The 16499-nt window shown below is 40.7% G+C and overlaps 1 protein-coding gene across 1 annotated transcript; it reads right to left on the reverse strand.

The window, feature by feature from the left end:
- Positions 1-368: 368 nt before the first annotated feature.
- rnf40 (ring finger protein 40) lies at positions 369-16186 on the reverse strand. The gene is made up of 19 exons (XM_063003065.1): positions 16046-16186; positions 15784-15951; positions 14751-15072; positions 14454-14651; positions 13217-13338; positions 12495-12641; positions 12305-12379; positions 12064-12183; positions 11024-11203; positions 10104-10239; positions 9705-9826; positions 4956-5221; positions 3850-3967; positions 3598-3747; positions 2875-3087; positions 2642-2767; positions 2347-2487; positions 1389-1490; positions 369-1303 (listed from the first exon to the last, which is right to left on the reverse strand). The coding sequence occupies exons 1-19, from the start codon at positions 16178-16180 to the stop codon at positions 1127-1129; spliced, it is 3018 nt and encodes a 1005-aa protein (XP_062859135.1). The 5' UTR covers positions 16181-16186; the 3' UTR covers positions 369-1126.
- Between the last annotated feature and the right edge of the window lie 313 nt (positions 16187-16499).

The following is a 16499-nucleotide window of genomic DNA, read 5'->3' on the forward strand; positions in this document are numbered from 1 at the left end:
TCTGTGTGAGAATCTAACACTGGCAGGTAAAAAGAAGCGGCTCTCCTTCAACAGACTGGGGATTTCACAAGCAGCAGTTGGTTCACAATGTTAATATGGAAATATCTAGCTTGAGAGATAAAGGTACTAGACTACAACCTGTTTTATGAATGTTATTGCTTTAGCATTCAGTACAAGCCAAATTAAATTGTTTTCCTAATAATGCAGGTCAAAAGGTAATCGAAGTAAAATCTTTGTATAAGCACCTGCACGCAAGCGTACATTCCTATTATTTTAAGACCTCTGTGAGTACAGAAGGAAACCCCACCTTAACTGCTGGCCCCTGAAGGGCCTGTGATAATAAAGACACATTGCCGAAGTGCGCGTAGTTGTGAAACTAAAGTATACAGATTTATGGTGTTTATTCCTTAAATTATTTGTCGATAGGATTCCTTTCCAACACAGATGTAGTCACACATGTTCAATGCTATGCGTTCCAGAATAAGATGTAAGGTTTTAGTATTAACACACAGCAACGACAGTCACAGAAAGAATGTAATATTATTTCTCTGGGCAAGAACTTACACCAGAGTAAAACTGTTCAGTTGGTCCAGTCTGTTCATGATGGTTGTTCTTTAAATAGTTTCCATTAAACATTATAGTATAAATGCAGTTACTGCACTGTTCTGGTTTGGATGCACAAGTTCCACAATAAAAAAAAACCAACAAAAATTCACACTTTTCTTTTTTGTCAAAATATCTGCACCAAATTACACAAGCGACAGTTAAGTTTAAGAAACAAAGTGGTGTGCAGGGACTGTGAAATTCACTACATATTCATAAAGCGAATGCAAGTAAAAACACTAAGTTACAGAACAACTTACAGGATTAGAAAACAAGTGCAACAACCTAGAAGTTTAGATAAATCAGCCGTTAACAAGCACTGGTTGTGTGCTGTTAGCTACGATCTTCACCCACTTCATCACCACTTCAGTCTGCATACTTGTCCATTTGGTCACTAGCACCAACATATCTTCTGGAAGTGGCCCTCTGAGCAGAATATCACTGCACAAAACACATACTCGTTGCTCTGACAATCACTTCCCATTGTTTTACTGTTCATATAGGTGTCAATTTCATTCTGGACCTAGGTGATGTAAATGCGATGGAAGTCATTGGCCCCGAAAGCAGCATTGCACTTTGGACACTTCCTCTGACGTGTGTCATAGCGGGTTTTTAAGCACTCGTAGCAGAAGACATGGAAGCACTTGGTAAGTACGGTCTCCTTGTCTCGGGTATTACAACACGGACAGCGCAGCTTAGCCTGAAAACAATGTAATCGGTCAGAAACAATGCAATAAATGAAAAAAAAAAATACAAATATGCATCTGCGAATCCATTTTCTTTACCTTATACTGATTAATTTCCTCCTGTAGGATCTCATCAGCATCAGTGTACATCTCCACCTTCTTCTGCTTCTCCAGCTTTCTGCGAAGTCTTGACAGGTCTTCCTAAAATGCACAATGCATACATGGCATAAAAGAGCTTCCTAGACATAACGTTTTTAACCTCCCAAGCAGCACTGTTCACATATCTGCCTGCAGAAATCCTGAGTGGCAGATCAAAACCAAACACATCGAGTTTTCATGGCAAACTGTTACGTTGGGCTGTGTCCTACAGCTGTGTAAATACAGCTGTAGTAAAATTTAGCAAGCTACAGCCATCAGGTGGTGTAGCAGTCTAAAGTGCTAGCACACCACTGTGGAGTGCTAAAACTTGCAAGTTTAAATCTTAGCATAGCCAACTTGGCTGGGCACCCATACAAACACAACTGAATATTTTTTAAGGGAGGGAAGGCTGGACAGGGTCAAACTGCTCCTGCGATATGCATTCTTCAGGACCGGTCTGGGTGTCTGCGTAACTGGGGGGTAAAGGGGGAGTGACATGGATCTTAGCATGGCTTTCTATATGCAATACAGTTGTGTGTGGGAACCTAACACTGATAGGTGCTAAGAACTGGACACATGTCGAAGAGGGTGTGTGAATTCAGCATGCAGTAAGCTGTTTGGTACAAAGCCTATATGGTAAAATATTATGGAATGATTGTCACTACAGTTACATGGAAAGGCTGTACAAAAGAGAGCAAGCTCTATTATCATTAACCATGATTCAATCAGACAGAGTTTCTGAAAGTAATCATCTTTGGCTGCATCCCAATGTACTTTATTCTGCATTAACACATGACGAATTAGAATACTACCATTAGTGCTACTATTTAAAATGCTACGTGAAAGGTGCTTTGAGTTTCCCAGTCATGTGGAAAAATTAGATGCTAATTGTATGTAAGCCAGTCAGTAAGTAGTTCACCTGTGCGCGTTTGAGATTGCCACTCTCTCTCTCGCGTGCACTTCGGTTTTCCAGCACTGAGGCTTGGATCTCCCTCAGTTTGGCCTGAGTGTGTTCTAACTGCACCTTCTGGTCTTCAGCTAGCTGAGCTGCTTCCACTGCCTGTGACAAAGATAAGTATAAGAATGCAAGGTATACTGGATCATATATCTTTGTATTCTGTATGATACAGAATTAATCTCACACCACTTTATCAAGTACAATGATCTTAAACTTAAATCACAGACAGAAGACCCATCTGCGATCTTGTCCTTACTTTGCGCTTATTGAGTTCTAGACCTTGTGTGCGTACTGCTAGCTCTTTTTCCAAAGATGAAAGGGAGCTTTGAAGGATGCCCTCTTTTTCCTCCAGTTTCTGCACTACCAGCAACTGAGCATCAACCTTGGAAAGAAGATCATCATTGTTCATTTTCTCACTGCTAACAGAACCATCATATCTTTGCAAGATGTGCTTAGTGTTCACAAAAAAGCTTGGTGTTCTTTGCATACCTGGGTTTTGAAAGTAAGCACCTGGTCAGCCAGTTCTTCTTTCTCTTCTCTTAGCAGCTTGTATATCTGGTTAGATTTGATCCTCTCACTCATCAGTTTGAAGTTGGCATCATCTTTCTCACGCAGCTGCTGCATTAGCCGACTATTTTGCTCTTGCATGTCCTCGAACGCCTGTCCTGTCACGTCCATCTCACTTAGCAAGGCTTCCTCCTCCTGCATATACCGACAGAGATTGATTGAGAATATACAACACTAGGAATAATAGCAAATCCACAATCAGATATCACTTCCTAAAATCAATTGCCCTACAGACACATAGCCAGTTGTGTGTCTGTGCAGGTGCCCAGCCAGCTAATAGCAAAGCTTCCATTTAAGGTTAATACATATTGTTGTATAGTAATTAATTGGTGCCCTTTAATAGGTATTTTCCAGCATTGACGCCAGTGATGCTCTGGACCCACAGCAACCCTGATCAGTATTGTTTTTTTGTTTATTATAAATTTGCCACCTTTTGTATATTTTTCTCACAGCAGGTATAATGGCCACTTAATCCTGCTCTAGTGAGAAGCCTATGCAGAAAAGGACACATGCAATACCACTCTCAACCAATATAACAGACCTCCGGGCCGGCAGCCAGAGGTCTACCCAGGGGTCTACTTATGTTGCTTTCTTACAAGTGACCAACCTATATATAATAACTAAGTATAGCCAAACTTAGCACACCTGCTTGGTGGCAGTCAGCTTTTTTTGCAGGTGCTCAATGGTCTCTTCCGCCACTCGAAGCTTCCTCAGAGCATCTTCATCAGCCAGCTTCTTACTCTCCTTCCTTTCTCTCTCCTCCAGTTCCCGAACCCGCTGTCTCAACTCATCCACCTGTCAAAAATCAGCAGATTTTCCAACCCAAATTCATGTATGGGTGTTTTTGTCACGATATGTATGGATACAAAAGTGATCTGTACTCAAGTCCATACAGACCTCTGCTTTAGACTTCCTTTCAGCTGCCATGAGCTGCACTTTGTCTCTCTGTTCTTTTGGTGCAGACTTGTACATGTCGAGCAGCAGCTTCATCTCCTTCTGAGACTCCTGAGCTTTCCTGATTGGTTAAAAAGGCAAATCTTTAGATTTTAAATCAGCATATATAACAATAACAGCTCTTTTAATCTATAATCAAGAGTCCATAAAAATAACTTACAAAGAGACTACGAAGTTCTTTTTAATAAAACCATATAATTAGGAAATATATAATTAATTAATTGTCCAAAAATTAATGATAAGTTAAGTTATTAGATTAAGTTAAATCATTAGATTTTTTTATATTAAAAATTACAATTTAGAATAATTACAATAATTACAATAACAATAATACAATGATTTTACTTATCTTACTTATATTTTAAGGCTGTCATGCATTTTGTGCAACCACAGCATCTTACACCTTTAATAGCCTAGCTTTGAAAAAAAAAAAAAAACCTTAGTCAGTGACCACATGCTGCTTTTTCTGCAAGCTGCTGGTGTGCATTTCTCTGGTATTCGGATATGCTTACAGCAAACCAAGTTCTTCCATTTGCATTTGATAAAGCACAGAAAGTTGACAGAATATGAAGCAATCAAATATAATACTAAAATACATCACACAGCAAAATAATCTTGTGTAAATCACAAACATGATTAGAACTGTAATGAACTGTAGGCCTAGGAGAAGCATGACGGAGAGAAGAAAAACTGAAAGCAGATGTGGTCAGATCATGCAGGCTGTGTTTCTTTTATTGCTAGTACTTTCAAAAGGTGCCAAACAAGGGCAATCAGACTGAACTGTAAGCACAGTGACAAGCGTTAAAACCTCAGCATCAAAGCGGTAAGTCTGTGCAGTATGTGATGCTCAAGGTAGCACAGCTGCATAGTAGCACCAACTCACTCCATAAGAAACGTTGGCACAGCTTAGGCAGTTAGGCAAGACCCCAAACTCAAAGTTAATCCTATTCAAACAATCCACCAACCTGCCAAACTTTAAACCAGTACAACTGCACAGACCTGATGTACAAGCAGATGAAGTACTATAATGTGTGAAATATAATGCATACTTGAGCTCTGTCCTGAGCATCTTTAGGGTGTCCGAGTCTTTCCTTTTCATCTCCTCATTGCGCAGCCTTTCCCGCTCTCGCTCCCTCTCCCTCTCTCGTTCCGCCTCTCTCTCTCGCTCACGTGCTCGTTGCCTCTCCAACTCACGCCTTCTCTCCTCCTCCTCGTCTTGGTCTTCATCTTCCTCTTTTTTTACTTCTAGTCCTCCATCACTTGCACTCTCTTCCATACTTAACATACTGCTGGTGTCTCCACTCTGGCACTTGAGCTAATCAACACAGATCGTCATTGTAGTAAAGTTTTAGGGTACAATACAGCTATTTAAAATAAACTTAGAGTTTTAAAAAAGAAGACAAATTTCCACTGTTATCATGTTTTATGCTAAGCCTATGCTTAGGTATAATAATGTACATGTACCAATATATACTGTATATATATATATATATATACTGTATATACTGTATATACTGTATATATATATATATATATATATATATATATATACAGTGTATCACAAAAGTGAGTACACCCCTCACATTTCTGCAAATATTTCATTATATCTTTTCATGGGACAACACTATAGACATGAAACTTGGATATAACTTAGAGTAGTCAGTGTACAACTTGTATAGCAGTGTAGATTTACTGTCTTCTGAAAATAACTCAACACACAGCCATTAATGTCTAAATGGCTGGCAACAAAAGTGAGTACACCCCACAGTGAACATGTCCAAATTGTGCCCAAAGTGTCAATATTTTGTGTGACCACCATTATTATCCAGCACTGCCTTAACCCTCCTGGGCATGGAATTCACCAGAGCTGCACAGGTTGCTACTGGAATCCTCTTCCACTCCTCCATGATGACATCACGGAGCTGGTGGATGTTAGACACCTTGAACTCCTCCACCTTCCACTTGAGGATGCGCCACAGGTGCTCAATTGGGTTTAGTCCATCACCTTTACCTTCAGCTTCCTCAGCAAGGCAGTTGTCATCTTGGAGGTTGTGTTTGGGGTCGTTATCCTGTTGGAAAACTGCCATGAGGCCCAGTTTTCGAAGGGAGGGGATCATGCTCTGTTTCAGAATGTTACAGTACATGTTGGAATTCATGTTTCCCTCAATGAACTGCAGCTCCCCAGTGCCAGCAACACTCATGCAGCCCAAGACCATGATGCTACCACCACCATGCTTGACTGTAGGCAAGATACAGTTGTCTTGGTACTTCTCACCAGGGCGCCGCCACACATGCTGGACACCATCTGAGCCAAACAAGTTTATCTTGGTCTCGTCAGACCACAGGGCATTCCAGTAATCCATGTTCTTGGACTGCTTGTCTTCAGCAAACTGTTTGCGAGCTTTCTTGTGCGTCAGCTTCCTTCTGGGATGACGACCATGCAGACCGAGTTGATGCAGTGTGCGGCGTATGGTCTGAGCACTGACAGGCTGACCTCCCACGTCTTCAACCTCTGCAGCAATGCTGGCAGCACTCATGTGTCTATTTTTTAAAGCCAACCTCTGGATATGACGCCGAACACGTGGACTCAACTTCTTTGGTCGACCCTGGCGAAGCCTGTTCCGAGTGGAACCTGTCCTGGAAAACCGCTGTATGACCTTGGCCACCATGCTGTAGCTCAGTTTCAGGGTGTTAGCAATCTTCTTATAGCCCAGGCCATCTTTGTGGAGAGCAACAATTCTATTTCTCACATCCTCAGAGAGTTCTTTGCCATGAGGTGCCATGTTGAATATCCAGTGGCCAGTATGAGAGAATTGTACCCAAAACACCAAATTTAACAGCCCTGCTCCTTATTCACACCTGGGACCTTGACACATGACACCAGGGAGGGACAACGACACATTTGGGCACAATTTGGACATGTTCACTGTGGGGTGTACTCACTTATGTTGCCAGCTATTTAGACATTAATGGCTGTGTGTTGAGTTATTTTCAGAAGACAGTAAATCTACACTGCTATACAAGTTGTACACTGACTACTCTAAGTTATATCCAAGTTTCATGTCTATAGTGTTGTCCCATGAAAAGATATAATGAAATATTTGCAGAAATGTGAGGGGTGTACTCACTTTTGTGATACACTGTATATATATATATATATATATACAGTGTATCACAAAAGTGAGTACACCCCTCACATTTCTGCAAATATTTCATTATATCTTTTCATGGGACAACACTGACAAAATGACACTTTGACACAATGAAAAGTAGTCTGTGTGCAGCTTATATAACAGTGTAAATTTATTCTTCCCTCAAAATAACTCAATATACAGCCATTAATGTCTAAACCACCGGCAACAAAAGTGAGTACACCCCTAAGAGACTACACCCCTAAATGTCCAAATTGAGCACTGCTTGTCATTTTCCCTCCAAAATGTGATGTGACTCGTTAGTGTTACTAGGTCTCAGGTGTGCATAGGGAGCAGGTGTGTTCAATTTAGTAGTACAGCTCTCACACTCTCTCATACTGGTCACTGAAAGTTCCAACATGGCACCTCATGGCAAAGAACTCTCTGAGGATCTTAAAAGACGAATTGTTGCGCTACATGAAGATGGCCAAGGCTACAAGAAGATTGCCAACACCCTGAACCTGAGCTGCAGCACAGTGGCCAAGATCATCCAGCGTTTTAAAAGAGCAGGGTCCACTCAGAACAGACCTCGCGTTGGTCGTCCAAAGAAGCTGAGTGCACGTGCTCAGCGTCACATCCAACTGCTGTCTTTGAAAGATAGGCGCAGGAGTGCTGTCAGCATTGCTGCAGAGATTGAAAAGGTGGGGGGTCAGCCTGTCAGTGCTCAGACCATACGCCGCACACTACATCAAATTGGTCTGCATGGCTGTCACCCCAGAAGGAAGCCTCTTCTGAAGTCTCTACACAAGAAAGCCCGCAAACAGTTTGCTGAAGACATGTCAACAAAGGACATGGATTACTGGAACCATGTCCTATGATCTGATGAGACCAAGATTAATTTGTTTGGTTCAGATGGTCTCAAGCATGTGTGGCGGCAATCAGGTGAGGAGTACAAAGATAAGTGTGTCATGCCTACAGTCAAGCATGGTGGTGGGAATGCCATGGTCTGGGGCTGCATGAGTGCAGCAGGTGTTGGGGAGTTACATTTCATTGAGGGACACATGAACTCCAATATGTACTGTGAAATACTGAAGCAGAGCATGATCCCCTCCCTCCGGAAACTGGGTCGCAGGGCAGTGTTCCAGCATGATAATGACCCCAAACACACCTCTAAGACGACCACTGCTTTATTGAAGAGGCTGAGGGTAAAGGTGATGGACTGGCCAAGCATGTCTCCAGACCTAAACCCAATAGAACATCTTTGGGGCATCCTCAAGCGGAAGGTGGAGGAGCGCAAAGTCTCGAATATCCGCCAGCTCCGTGATGTCGTCATGGAGGAGTGGAAAAGCATTCCAGTGGCAACCTGTGAAGCTCTGGTAAACTCCATGCCCAGGAGAGTTAAGGCAGTTCTGGGAAATAATGGTGGCCACACAAAATATTGACACTTCAGGAACTTTCACTAAGGGGTGTACTCACTTTTGTTGCCGGTAGTTTAGACATTAATGGCTGTATATTGAGTTATTTTGAGGGAAGAATAAATTTACACTGTTATATAAGCTGCACACAGACTACTTTTCATTGTGTCAAAATGTCATTTTGTCAGTGTTGTCCCATGAAAAGATATACTTCAATATCTGCAGAAATGTGAGGGGTGTACTCACTTTTGTGATACACTGTATATATATATATAAGAGCAGAAACTGGCTGCATCTTTCTATAATTACCATGTTTAGTTGTTCCTGCTTTGTAATAGACAGCTAGCTTACTTAATTTGAAATCTACATTCTAAATACTGCACTATTTGTGGTCATGATGCTTAAGCTCATGTTACTGTTGGAAATGAATGCACTGTTTGCCGTGTTAAGCTTTAGTGGTTTAATAAAGCCGTTTGGTCATGAAACTCTGTTTGATGTTTTTGAATCTTGCTGGTTGTCGGTTAAAAGAAATTGCATTCCTCATTTACATATATATGTCTATTCCTAGTAATTAGCAACATGTTTTTTTAAAGATAAAGTCTAGACTTGTAAGACTAAATCAGATTCCCCCCTTTTCTCACAGTGTAGTCATTACCATCTTGATAATGGTTTGCTTTTGCACAACAGCTACCAACTTCAGAGGCTGAGGGGTAACTGGTTTCCTCTGAGGCACGTGTAGCTAACAACTACCACTTTTCAAACGGCAGGTTATGCAACAAATTAATGTAACTGGGGGCTGGTGCTAACTGGCTGCTTCCATACACATTGAACTCACCAGGCTGGTGTGGCTTTTATATAAGGAAATGGAATTCCAGCCTGTCTACCAAATATGTATCTCAGTTATGTTCTGCTGGACTCCTGGCCCTAGATGGCTATGGCATCATTAACATTAACAAACTATCATCACTCTAGAGCCCTAAAGTTATTTGATACTTAACAGCCATTATAACAAAATAAAAGCTGACACCTGTAAAAGCACCTGTAAAACTATATTGACCTAATTTTACTAGTTTTAATATATAAATCCAGATATAATTTAAATATCTGGATAAAAGCGTGTAATTTACTTGTGACATACGCTTAAAATGTACGCTTAGTCTGCGTTCGAACAATCTTAGCAACTGCAAAGAATCCTTGTATACATTTCATTAAAAACTGATTAGATCTTAGGGTGTGAACGTGTAAAGCCAACCTTGTTAATTTCCATTTGGGTCTCACGCAACTTCCTCTTGTATCTCTGCACATCACCCTTGAGCTGGTGGTTATGGTTCTGAAGACTGCTAATAAGGTGCCTCATTTCTCTGTTTATTGGGCCTGGAAACAACAGCCAGTAAAGCACAAGAAATGGTGAGACTGATAAGCAGGTAGTGGTTTGACTATCTGATGCATGGTAAGCACTCAACCAAAATAGTGACAAATAAAAAAAAAAACGATGACAGGATACACCACCCCTTCACATTTCCTCACTTCCTCTATTGTTACAGTAAAGCAAGTGTGTCTGGGGAATTCACTTGAATTGTCTAAAATGTACACTATGAACTTAAATGAACCCCAAATTAACTTCATCTTAAAAAATCACCAGAGGCTTTACCTGCTTGCTCATTGGCTGCCAGGTTTTGTTCAAACTCTATCCGAAGCATCTCATATTCCTTGCGCACCTGGGCTAGCGTGTCCTCTAACTGGATGACCTCGGTCCGCAACTTCTTCTGCAGAGACAGCTCGTCACTCTAGAAACAAACAAAATGTATGCAAACCCATTATACAACATTAAAGAAAAAACTAAAAATAAATAGCACCCCAACAAACAGTACGAGTCAAGTGCATTAACTTCCAACAAAGCATTGCACCACCTAAATTTCCATTCACAACAGTAGTCTACTCTTGAGACTGGATAATAACCATATCCCACCACATATGTCCGGTAGGCATCTATGAGATGTATTTGACTTTGGTCTTGGCAACTCAAAAGAGTACCCTTCAACGAAGCTCGAGCCTGCACATGAGGTGGGTTGGTTTGTTTGTTTGTTTATTAGGATTTTAACGTCATGTTTTACACTTTGGTTACATTCATGACAAGAACGGTAGTTACTCATCACACAAGGTTCATCAGTTCACAAGGTTATATCGAACACAGTCATGGACAATTTAGTATCTCCAATTCACCTCACTTGCATGTCTTTGCACTGTGGGAGGAAACCGGAGCACCCGCAGGAAACCCACACGGACACGGGGAGAACATGGAAACTCCACACAGAAAGGACCTGAACCGCCCCACCTGGGGATCGAACCCAGAACCTTCTTGCTGTGAGGCGACAGTGCTACTCACTTAGCCACCCCACATGAGGTGGGTAGTGGAACTGTGCTGGGGTCATAACGAAAATCTTAAAATTGTTGAAAACTCGGAACTAGGTGTTCTGTTCTTAGGAATAACAGGTGGACATGGAAGCATTTTCAAATTGCAAATATGCATATGTAGAATATAAAAGACTTGCATGCGTTTAATATGCTCACCTCCATGTGTTCTATCTGACGCAGGTGAGCATTTTTGGCAGTAAGTAACAGAGCCCGGGCTTCGTCCAGCTGGGTCTTCACTCCTAGAGACTCGTTGTACAGCAGAGAGAACTGAGACTGGAGACACTTGTACTCTGTCGTTTCCTTCACCACCTCCTCTGGGACATTCCGAATGTCAATCTTAAAAAGATACAAACGTCACATTACATTATTCTCATAACCTACTGTTAACCAACAAACCAATGCAAAGTATTCCAATCTCAGCAGTGTCACCGGCCTGGCTGGGTGTCTACACAAACAAAATTGCCCGTGTTTTAGGGAGAGAAGGTCAATCGAGGTCTTCCCTGATTCCACTGTGATATGCAATACTCGCACCTGCGCCAGTGCTGCCAGAAACAAAGTCATATTAAGTCATTTGAAGCTTAGCTTTGTTCTCTGTACACGAAACAGCTCTGTGTGGGAATTAAATACAGCAAGGTGATAAGAAGCAGCTGCAGATTGGCCAGTAGAAATCTACATTATGGCCACAAGACTGGGATGAACAATCTCTGAAACAGCAGGGTGTGGTGTGTAACCACCAACAGTGGTCTGAGAAGGGACAAGCCATAAACCACTGATAGGCTGTTGGCCAAGACTAATCAATGCCATAGGATATTAAGGTTATGGTGTCTATAGAAATGCTACTGTGGCTCTATCTGAAGACATTTTAATGCTGGTGATCAGGTGAATGTTTCAAAACCCAGTGCATTGTACCTTTGTGTATTTGGACCGCAAACAAGACACAGTGCCAATGCTAGCTCCTGTCCATCATCTAACTGGACATCAGAGCAATGAGAGATTAACTGATCAGAAGAATCTTGCTTTCCTCAAGATCATGTGGACAGCTGAGCATGTGTGAATTGTTTTCCAAAAGAAGAAATTACTCTAGGATGCACTGTAAGGTGATCCACGTTTTGGCTGATTGGTGCACATGAATGAATGAAAATAATCTATTAATGTGTACGTACATGATATTGCACCCACACGATGAAATTCAGTACCTTAAGTTTCTCATTTTCCCGCACAGCCTCCTGAAGCTCCTGTTGCAGTTTCTCCAGTTCTGCCATGCGACTATTAGCTAACTCCTGATTCTGCTCCAACTCTGCATTCAGCGACTCAAACTGACAACACAGTTGTAAACAGGTATTCGAATTAAAATTGTTTAGAAATTAAATACATTTGCCTACATCTAATTAAAAAAGTCAATTTAAAAATAAAAAATAATCCCAAACCAACAATTACCTTCTGTATGTTGAGAGTAATCTGACCACCAGTTAGTCCACCAGACCTACCAGAAGTGTAGTAGCCTGAATTTAGCTGAAAAGTAGAAAAACAATTCATGTAATTATTTCATGTTATTAAATGCATTTGCACCAAAACTAATCAAAATGACAAAAGAAAGTTTAAAGAAAGAAATAAAAAAAAGCCTGACCTGCTCAAGAGCCTCTGCTAGGTGCTTATTGAGCTTTTGCTCTCTCTTCCGAAGTTTCTCGATGTCCCACTGCAGGTCCTCCACAGCAGTCTCCATCTCAGACACTTTTGTCTCAGAGCTAGTCACTTTGTCAACCAATTCATTATACTACAGGAACAGCAGAAGAAGAGAGTGATTTGTAACATTGCATTCTTGGGTACTAAAAGTACAATCATTTATTTATTAATACTTCACACTTGGTTTTACAGGATAGTATAGCAATAGCACTGAACCACTTATCAAAAGCCATATTAGTACATTACCTAATCTTTATGCGTATTTGATTGAAAGGCTAACAGCTGATTTAAACTGAGATTAAAGCATCAGTGGTATAAAGAACTACAGTTCAAGCAAAAACGTTGAGACCCTTTTCAAGTCTTAGTGGTGCCACTGGCCTGGTCGGATGCACAAATGGCCAAGTCTGACATCAGAAAAGCAGGCTGCATCAGCAACCCTTACTGTCTGGTCAAGGTGCCAACAGGACTGGTAGAGTAATAAAGAAGTCCTAATGGAGTGTTCTTTGAATGTGTTAGGGTTCTCAGTGAGGAAACATCAGTTGTGAAAACTATGTCAGTCTCTTTTTGGCTAGCATGGGTATCATAGGGAGCAAAGGGAGGAATAATAGGGCAATAACCTCCTTCACCACATACACACACATGTACTCAAGCCTGTGTAATAAGTACCTCCAGTGACATTTTGTGGTGTCTGCCTTGTAGCGAGGAAGCAAGATCTTGTAGTTTGTTGCTCTCCTCTAGCAGGGTGCGATTTGTGGCAATAGTCTCTCGTTGCATGTCATCCTCACATACTAAAATGAAAAAATATATTTATTATTTAAAAATTGATTTGCTTCTTTCATTCACTGATCCTACATAACCTCATTATCCTCGTCTTGGTGGGTCTAAAATCTGTCCTGTAAAAACCATCATCACAGTGCAGTACTTACTTGTGGGTTTGTAGCTCTTTAATGAGAGAAATGTACATTTACATTTTCGGCATTTAGCAGACACTATTATCCAGAGCGACTTACAGAAGTGCTTCCATAGTAAACATTACCTTTCTTGAGTTTAAGTAGACAACAGTCCAAGAGCACAAATCTGCTGAAACTCTGTTAGAACCCAGAGTTAGTTCATTTTTTTTTAAGAAAAGAGTAAGAGCGTTAGTAAGTAAGTACAAGTCAGCTTAAGTGCTTAGTAAAGAGGTGGGTTTTTAATCATTTTTTAAAGACAGCAAAATAATTTTTGGCTTTGTAGGCAAGCATTAGTGTTTTAAACTGAATGCGTGCAGCTACAGGAAGCCAGTGAAGAGCACACAGCAGTGGGGTGATGTGGCAGTGTTTAGGTTGGTTAAAAACCAGACGGGCAGCTGCATTTTGAATGAGCTGCAAGAGTTTAATAGTGGACGTAGGAGAACCTGCAAGGAGGGAGTTGCAGTAGTCCAACCGTGAGATTTCAAGTGACTGGACAAGAATCTGAGTGGATTCCATGGAAAGAAATGGCCAAATCTTCCTGATGTTGTATAGAATAGTATACAATAGATAGAATAGAATGTATAGAATATATAGAAATGCACCGTTTGATTAAAACGATACTTCCATGAACCCGTTTCCTTTTTTCTCATGTCTCCAAATGACGACACATTTTAATTTTAAACTAAAATATATTTCATACAAAACTGCATGTGAATAAACTGTTAATGCTGTCATTCAGTATTGTGTATTATTTTATTTGTCACTCAGTGGAGCAGGCAGCAGAAAGCATTTTTGACGTGTACTATGTGAAAGACGTACACACCACCCTAATCGCCGCAATGTGCCGAACCTTGGAGTGAACAAAGCACAAAAAGCTTGTTTTGTGAAAATAGCCATATTTCGTTCTAACCAGAGTTAGAAGTAAGGTAAATTACAGGGTGTGATTTTTTTACCTGCTGCTTGAACACGAGTACACAGATCTTGAATGCTGCTGTGCAGCCGGTCAAAGATGCAGACGATGCTGGCCACTGCACCCTTGCTGAACTGCATCCTGTCCTGGAGCTGCAAGCTGAGCTCTTCCTCACTGCTGTTATCCAGTGTAGAGAGGAAGGCCTTTGCACTTTCACTCAGTGGGGGGAGTGGAAGAGGGGCTGCAAATAAATAAGATGATGAGAGATACACTCAGTGAGAAAAAAATATTTTGTGTTCTATACTTAACCTCAAACAAAATGAAGAAAATGTGGGTTTACCAGGAACTGCATCCTCTTTTGGTCCCTCAGGAGGCTTCTGCACTGCATCAGGCTGCTGGTGTTGCTCCTGATCCTGAACATCCTGCTCAGGTTGCTGCTTTTCTTCCTTCTCCTCCTCCTCTGTTGGTGGTGGAGGCTGAGGAAGGCCATCCTTTCCTTCCACTGTAGTTTTCAAAGAAGCAGAAATGTCAGGAGCAGGGGCAGGTGAGGGATCCGGACCAGGATCGGCAGCAGAGGTTGGAGGACTAATAGGGGCCTGCACAGGCACTGGAGCTCCCTCAGGTTCTACCCGTTGCAGCAGTTCTTGAACATGTGTCTCCAGCTGTATACAAATAAAACAGTACATAAAAAGATGTTTAATATACATATAGAATCAACTACAGCATACAAAAAGTGGATGAAGGGGGGGCATGATTTACTTTTTAAACTTTGCTAGAGTTAAATAATTGTCTATATAATAAAATTAGTTATAGGTGCACAGTAAATGATAATACGACACTCAGTAAAGTGGCTGTATTATAGACAGCCCTGCTTTTAAAAACAGCCAGTTGCTTGTAGCCAGCACTAGGTATACCAACCCTAATCTTACAACTGAGATTAAACCCTTAAACAACAACTGTACATTGTTAATAACTTACAGGGTAAAATCTAGCCTATGGGGTAAATATGAAATGACTTAATATGAATGCACTGTAGAGACTAAATAAATAAATATTTATATAGTTAGTGAGTTATCTGAATAACTGCAAGTTTATGCTGCATCTACACTTTACTAATTACTGAGACTATACTAGGTGTTAAAATGACTACAAAGCTTTGTTGCACTAAAACAGACATAGATTGGGGGTTGTGCAAGCGGCAGAACTTCATAAACTGAAAATATCTACAAAAAATTCATTAAAGAAAACCTTTGGTTAATGATTACTAATCCATTTTTACAAAATGTGATGTAGAAAGTTTACAATGCAATGTGACAGAAGAAGTACCTAAGTTGTGTCATCTGTTTCTACTGATATTTTATGTCTGTGTATACCTGAGTCCAGTAACGGTTGACAATTAGAAGTGTCGCATCATCAGTCGCCTGTCGTTTTTCAAGCTTCTCAATTTTCTCTCTAAGCTCATCTTCAATTGCCTGTTTCTGCTCAAGGCGCTCAAACAGCTTCTTGTTTTTGAACTGAATGACCTTCATGTCCATTTCCTCCTGCAAAATAATACAAAATCTTGCATTAGATCTTAGCCTGGCTTCCACAGGATGGCCTCTCTAAAGTGAGGATAATATAGCAGCAAAAACCCACCGTGGAAGAAACTCCTCCAATACGAATGGGCTCAATAAGAGTGGTCGTAGTCTTCTCCTCTTTTTTCATTTTCTTTTCAGGTGGCCCTGGAGGGCTATCCCCTCCAGAGGAACGCTTTCCTCCTGTTCCAGACATTGTTTCCTGATGTTTTATAAAAGCAGATAACAGTAAAATTACAAGTTAGGCAATGAACGTAAATCTAATAATCCAATAAAACCAGAATCTTTTAAATTGTAATGTACTTTTAAATTGTAAAATGCATTTGCATGAAAATCTATCTACCACTGTTTATCTTATTTTAATATGGCTTTGCTTTGTTATTCATTCTAACATTTTTCATTATTATAATAATATAGATACTAAAATATTGGGATTTTCTGTAACTACTAGCAGTTACAGTAGACATTTAATCAAGTACAACACATTCAGTTATAAAAATATGCAAGGTAAACAA

The sequence above is a fragment of the Trichomycterus rosablanca genome, chromosome 10 (genome assembly GCF_030014385.1).
Source record: "Trichomycterus rosablanca isolate fTriRos1 chromosome 10, fTriRos1.hap1, whole genome shotgun sequence".
NCBI lineage: Eukaryota > Metazoa > Chordata > Actinopteri > Siluriformes > Trichomycteridae > Trichomycterus > Trichomycterus rosablanca.